Source organism: Schistocerca serialis, chromosome 3 (assembly GCF_023864345.2).
Source record: "Schistocerca serialis cubense isolate TAMUIC-IGC-003099 chromosome 3, iqSchSeri2.2, whole genome shotgun sequence".
Lineage (NCBI taxonomy): Eukaryota > Metazoa > Arthropoda > Insecta > Orthoptera > Acrididae > Schistocerca > Schistocerca serialis.
The window spans coordinates 753,405,250-753,412,180 of record NC_064640.1 but is presented as its reverse complement, the minus strand read 5'-3'; the positions used below and the strand labels follow the sequence as shown (position 1 = coordinate 753,412,180).

At 45.7% G+C, this 6,931-nt stretch overlaps 1 protein-coding gene across 1 annotated transcript in view; it reads right to left on the bottom strand.

Annotated features, from left to right (window-relative positions):
• Positions 1-516: 516 nt before the first annotated feature.
• Positions 517-6,931, bottom strand: part of LOC126471196 (zinc finger protein ZIC 3-like) — a 442,250-nt gene continuing 435,835 nt past the window's right edge. Inside the window, exon 2 of the mRNA XM_050099309.1 lies at positions 517-1,131. Coding sequence (XP_049955266.1) covers positions 517-1,131 — 615 coding nt within the window. The remainder of the gene's footprint in view (positions 1,132-6,931) is intronic.

Genomic DNA, 6,931 nt, shown 5'->3' with positions numbered 1-6,931 from the left:
GTTTGAAACCGACTGTCATTGACAAGATGCGACAGCCGTCCCTACTCCCTGTCAGTTACGATTTTTTATCACTGTTCTGCGTCGTGTTACGTGACTGCGAGTGGTACACCTTCCTTTGTAGACACATTGGACATTTCGAGTTACTACAACGACAAATTGGGCAATTTCATTCAAGGTGCTGTCACTGGCACGTCCAAATATGATAGCTTTTTCCTCCAATTTTCTCACGTATTCAACTATACTCGTCTTACCACACTGATTTCCTACAGCCGAATGGCACATACATACGACTTCACTGTCAGGACTTCACGTCAGCGTTGGAGAATCGAATGATTGTCTGGTATCAGTTCTGCTCCATTTTCAGTGCACCAGAGCGACCATGGTGCTCCATGATGTGTTACTAATATTTTTGTGGTGAGCTTACAATCTAGATACTATCCTGAGTGATGGTCTGATTTCCACTGCCCCACTGATTTTAGAAGTTCCGAACATATTTTAATCACTACATCTGTCTCATTAGTGCAGCATGAATTTGAAAACTTGTACTAGCAAATGAGTTAATATTAATATCCGCCTCCCTCTGGAGTCCTGACTACTTGCCTGCACTATGGTCATGGTTCCGTTGTAGTCCGGGCTGGCGGCGTCCTGGGCCTGATAGCCGTGGTAGGCAGCCAGCGGGTGGTAGCCCGCTGGTGGCTGCTTGGCCTCGAGCGCAGCATGCTTGGCATCCAGCAGCCCGAGGTACGGCGCGCCCACGCCCACACCTACACCCACGCCCACGCCGTGGAAGCCGTACTCGGGCGGCCCCGCCGGCGCCTCTTCGCACTGGCTGTGCGGCTCACTCTTGACGGCGGAGTGCGCCGCAGCCGCCGCCGCAGCCGCCGCCGCCGCCTGCCCGAAGTGGTAGTGGTGATGGTGATGGTGGTGCAGGTGGTGGTAGCCGTAGTCCAGGTACTCTCCCGCCCCCGCGCCGTACTTGTGCCCGTCGGCGGCGGAGGTGGCGGCGGCGCCAGGCAGTGCAGGGGCGGGAGCGGGCGGCGCGTCGACCGCTGGGGCGCAGGCCGGCGCAGGGTACCGCTGGTCTCCTGAGTGACTGTCTCCCAGCAGAACGCTCTCGATGTCCTGCCACATCTGCAACACGCACACTGCCTGATAGCGAACATTGTTTTTATTCAGTCATAGGCTATTGGGCTCGTCATCATGCAGCCATTCATAACTTATACATACACTGGTGAGCCAAGACATTAACACCATCCGATTAAAAGCGCATGTGCACCTTTGGAATGTAATACAGCAGGGATTGGTATCCGGAGGTATGTGGAGCTAGACGTCCACACACAGTTCACAGGCGTTTTGACAGAAACAGCTGTCCTATTGGAAGATGCCATCACTGATGGGAAAGACATCACGCATGAAGGTGGCTTACAAAACACTCGTTCGACCTGTACTTGAGTATTGCTCTTCAGTGTGGGATCCGTACCAGGTCGGGTTGACAGAGGAGATAGAGAAGATCCAAAGAAGAGCGGCGCGTTTTGTCACGGGGTTTTTTGGTAAGCGTGATAGCGTTATGGAGATGTTTAGCAAACTCAAGTGGCAGACTCTACAAGACAGGCGCTCTGCATCGCGGTGTAGCTTGCTGTCCAGGTTTCGAGAGGGTGCGTTTCTGGATAAGGTATCGAATATATTGCTTCCCCCTACATATACCTCCCGAGGAGATCACAAATGTAAAATGAGAGAGCTTCGAGAGCGCACGGTTCTTCCCGCGAACCATACGCGACTGGAACAGGAAAGGGAGGTAATGACAATGGCACGTAAAGTGCCCTCCGCCACACACCGTTGAGTGGCTTGCGAAGTATAAATATAGATGTAGATGTAGATGTAGAAGGGAGACAAGTGGTTCTCAATAATGTTGACATGGTTCACAGCCGTCATAGTACCTTCGACTGTTACCACAAGTCCCACAGAAGCTCATGTGAATGTTCCCCATAACACAATAGTGCCGTCGCTGGCCTGCGTCTATACCACGGTGTATGTTTATAGCAGCCGTTCGACTGGATGACCATATACACGGAAACGCCCATCGACCTGGTTTTAGTAGAGAAGTGATTCATCCGAACGGATGAAACGTTTCAGTTGATCCAAGTTCCAATCACGATTATCTTGTGCCCACTGCAAATGTAATTGACCATGTGCTTGAGTGAAATGGGGACATGTAGGGGACTTTCGTTGTGGATCCCCATGTTCAACAATATCCGTTGAACGGTGTGCTCTGAAACAATTGTGTCTGCATCAGCACTGTAGTCTGTCGTCAGATCTGTCACAGATCGCCGCCTGTCCTGCTTTATAGAGTGGTCGATCCTCCGAATTCGACGTTCTGTTACGACGCATGGACGCCGAACACCTCGTTGCCTATGTGTAGGTTCACCATCGTTCAACCACTATCCATAGATGCTCAAGACCGCAGCACGCGATCAGCCGATTAGTTTCACCGTTTCCCCGCTGTACGTTTGCTAGCGGTGTGGTATGACAATTACCCTTCTTTCATAACATCGCTTGCGTTTGTGAATTTCTGTACTGCCGTTAAAATGATTCCCCAATCGTCTCTTCTTACCAAGTCCCGTGATCGCAGAGCCACCTCGTGACGTTTAGTCGTGGTCATAATACTTTGGCTGATCAGAGTTTACAAGTAGTCAGTTTTGAGTCTTATCTAAGTACAACGATATACTCACACTACTAAAAATACTACTGCAGCTACAAAGAAAAAGCATTAAATTACTTTAAAAATAAGAAATTCGTTTCATAATGTAGAAGATAAATTTAAGTCTGGAGCCTACATGCATCGAATGAAATCACAAGCGCCCTTCTAAGGTAGTATTAGGTCGATACATCCAAAAAGAAGTGTATAAGATGCTCAAGGAACTTAAATCAGTATTTTTGGAAGAAAGGCGACGTAGTTATCATGAAACCCTGTCAGATAAAATTAGTAAAGCAAAAGCAAAAGGCTCCGCGTTCTGGCACTCATGGTCCAATCGGGACCAACCGACTGCCGTTCTGTCCTACGCCGATGGCATCATTGGATGTGGTATGGAGCGGCATCGGCTCATCACACCGTTCTCATGACCGTTGTCAGGTTTCTTGACCTTGGGGCCGCTACTTTCCACACAAGCAGCTCCTCAGTTGGTATCAAGAGGCTGAGTTCCAGTCCTCCCACCAAGGAAAAATCCTGGCGATAACGAGAATCGAACCCGGATCCTCTGCACAGCAGCCAGACATACTGACGCCTGAGCTACAGAGGCGGACAAATAAATATGAGGCACCCGTTTTTGAGGGAGAACTTGTAACCATTCTGCTGCTACCAGAGTATATTTCACACAGTGCTCATGAAAAGAAGTGACACGCGATCTGAGACACACAAGCCGTTATGTTCCCTTCGCCCAGGACGGGACTGGAATAGGAAAGAAAATCTCTAATATTACTAGAAACATCCTCTGCCATGCTCTGTACAATATATAAATAGATTTAAATATTTCATCTGATGGCTACAGGTACATTTAGTTACTTCAACAATAAATACAAATCCAAATGTTGCAACTATGATTCAGAAATCAGTTTTTTAACCTTTCATTTGAGACTGCTTTATGAATTTAAAGATTCAGTTTAGTGTATTTCTTTACAGTAAATGGAATTTCCTAACTGTAATAAAAGAATTAATTTCAAATTAACCAAACACTTCATCTTGCTCGTAGGTAACTAAACGCTTTCAGTACCCATAATATTACTTTATTCTCATAAACTTCATAGTAAACTTTTCTTGTTATATTTTATAACAGTGAAATGACAGAGCTTGCGCAACAGACTCTCGGATATGGTACAGTGGCTACTGAAAATCACTGTTGATTTAGAGAACAACGAAGTGTATGGTTCAAATGGTTGAAATGGCTCTGTGCACTATGGGACTGAACATCTGAGGTCATCAGTCCCCTAGACTTAGAACTACTTAAACCTAACTAACCTAAGGAAATCACACACATCCATGCCCGAGGTAGGATTCGAACCTGCGACCGTAGCGGTCGCGCGGTTCCAGACTGTAGCACCTAGAACCGCTCGGCCACAGCAGCCATCAATGAAGTGTCTTAAAACATTAGTCACACATGGCTAGTACACTGCTTCACAAATTCTCCGACTTTCGATTCATTTGGATGCTGTAGTTTTCACACACGTTAGTACCTGTTAGTCACTAGACTGCACCTGGATAATCCTTCCGGCTGACAAAACAATGGATAACTGTTCCCAGACTACGAACATATTCTTGCACCAGTTGTACTAGGTAGCAAGAGGCAGCCTATATCAACCATTTCCGGAGAAACAGCAAAGAGTGACAAATGTATCGATTCGTGAAACAGCCGAACGCCGTTCAGTACGTACATAATCATGCCACTAATTTGTAATATAGTTTAAGATTTAAGGTCCGTCGACGTGGTCATTAGAGACTAAACACAAACTCTGTTTGGGAAGGAAATTTGCCGAGCACTTTTCAAACGAACCATCCCGAAATTTTCATTAACCAGTTTAAGGAAAACATGGGAAACTTAACTCCTGATGTTTGGACAGGAATTTGAATGCGAGACCATTGTCTTTTCACTGTAGCGCCTCGCTCTGTAACAGTTCCCGGACGCCAGGCTATTTAAATGGCTCTCAGTAAGAGACTGACGGCATAGTTCAAAGCAATACTGACTCTCGCACTACTTAACATGATGCACAAAGCTCTATTCTTTGTCACTAGTTGGGCGTTACTCAAGTGATTAGTGCACAAACTACGCAACGGCGCATGACGCACATTATGTAATTTCAAATACTATTTAACGATTCACAATATAGCGATTTATTTAAAAATAAGTTGCAGCTGTTAAAAACTCCTATGAACAGCGTACGATTAATACCTCCATATAGGATATGAGAATCATAAATATGTAACGTACCACCAGTTCTGGGAGAAGAAGAACAAGGACTTCAGAGGCAACAAGTCACTTTTCTTTTGTTTCCTTATCGGGAGCAGCGGTTTGAAAGCTTTGAAGACCTGTGCCTATACACTACTTGCTTACCTGTTAAAGGATGAATGGAATAAATACTGGCTCTTGTCCAGAAATGCCTGCCGCCACACTAAATACACTCGACATAAATATTTGGTGCAGTTAGCAAATGTATGGCGTCCTGGCCATAGTGAAATTCTCTCCTCCTTTAATTAATTCTACAGTCATGATTCAAATTCGAGGAAGGATTTTATCACTTCTTACGTGACGCATGAAGGACCATCGCAGCGAAGATGTACTTAAATCAGGGGACCACGGCTTTTTGCGTTGACAGCATGCTTTTGAAAATTCAGGCATAGGCATTTCCTCCTGCTGGTAATCAATAACTTATAATAAGGACTATGGTCTTTCCATTTGTGATGTGCGGATGTAGTGTCTTGGACCATAAAAAAGGCTGAACGTCGTAGAATAGACTTGTGGTACTGAAGGAAACTCCTTGGAGTTCTATGGACTGCCAGGGGAACTAATAGGTTGGTATTACAGCAAATAAAACTGGAATTCTCCTTGCAAGCTCCGATATTGAAACAAAAAATTAACCTACTTTCGGCACATCATGAAAGACATGATTTGCTGGAAACGACGTTAATGATGGGGAAAATGGAAGGCAGAAATAGAAATGGGTGGAAAACGCTGAAATGGATTGATGGCATCACAGAAGTAACGAATTCTAACCTGGACAGTCTTCGGTTCATACTGCAGGGCAGAAGATAATGATGCGTGCTTTAATTCATGGGAACACGGAGAGTCAGAATCGACTATGATGATGATGATGTTGGTTTCTGGGGCGCTCAACATCGAGGTCATCAGCGATCGTAAAAGTTCCCAATCATTCCAGTTCCAATCGCGCCACTTCCCGAATGATGATAAGATGATGACATCACAATCACCTTACTCCGGGCGGAGAAAGTCCCCGATCCGTCCGGGAATCGAAGCAGGAACCCCGTGATCCAGAGGTAACAACGCTAGCCAGAGAGAGAGAGAGAGAGAGAGAGAGAGAGAGAGACAGAGAGAGAGAGAGAGAGAGAGAGAGAGAGACAGAGAGAGAGAGAGAGAGAGAGAGAAAGCTTTTCAGGACCTCTGTGTATATTTTACAGTGCTATATTGGGAAAATAATTGTAAGGAAATATCCTGCCAACAAGATAAAACTATAGTTAGTCAAAGGCAGGCGAGCACAAATGAGAACTTTCGGTTGAGAGGCCCACGCCAATCAGTTTATTACTATAATATTGATTGACTGAGAAGCTGTATGTCGAACAATTTTCAGAAACTATAAACCATACATGTAACTGTAAGTGTAGAGGCGGCGATGATGGGAGGAATGGATATGCCATGCCCTCCCAAAGGAACCTTTTCAGCACTCGCTTTAAGCGATTGATGGAATCTCGTAGAACCCTTCATCTGAGTGGCTGGATCGTCCTCCAGAATGCGAGTACAGTGTATTACCACAGTACCTTCTCACTCGGTAAATGCTGGCCCGAGTGGCCGAGCGGTTCTAGGCGCAACAGTCTGGAACCGCGCGACCGCTACTGTCGCAGGTTCGAATCCTGCCTCGGGCATTGATGTTGGTGATGTCCTTAGGTTATTTAGGTTTTAGTAGTTCTAAGTTCTAGGGGACTGATGACCTCAGAAGTCAAGTCCCATAGTGCTCAGAGCCATTTGAACCATTTTGAACTCGGTAAATCCCTAGTAGAGAGGCGACATTATTCTGGCGAAACACTTGTAAGTAGGCTGTTTAGGTTTTTATGTTGGTAACGCCATGTAGCGCTCTATATGAAAATCACTGACTTGTGCTGTGTGCATTCTGTGACTGGTTTGCATTGTTGGAATTTGCCATTGTAGTG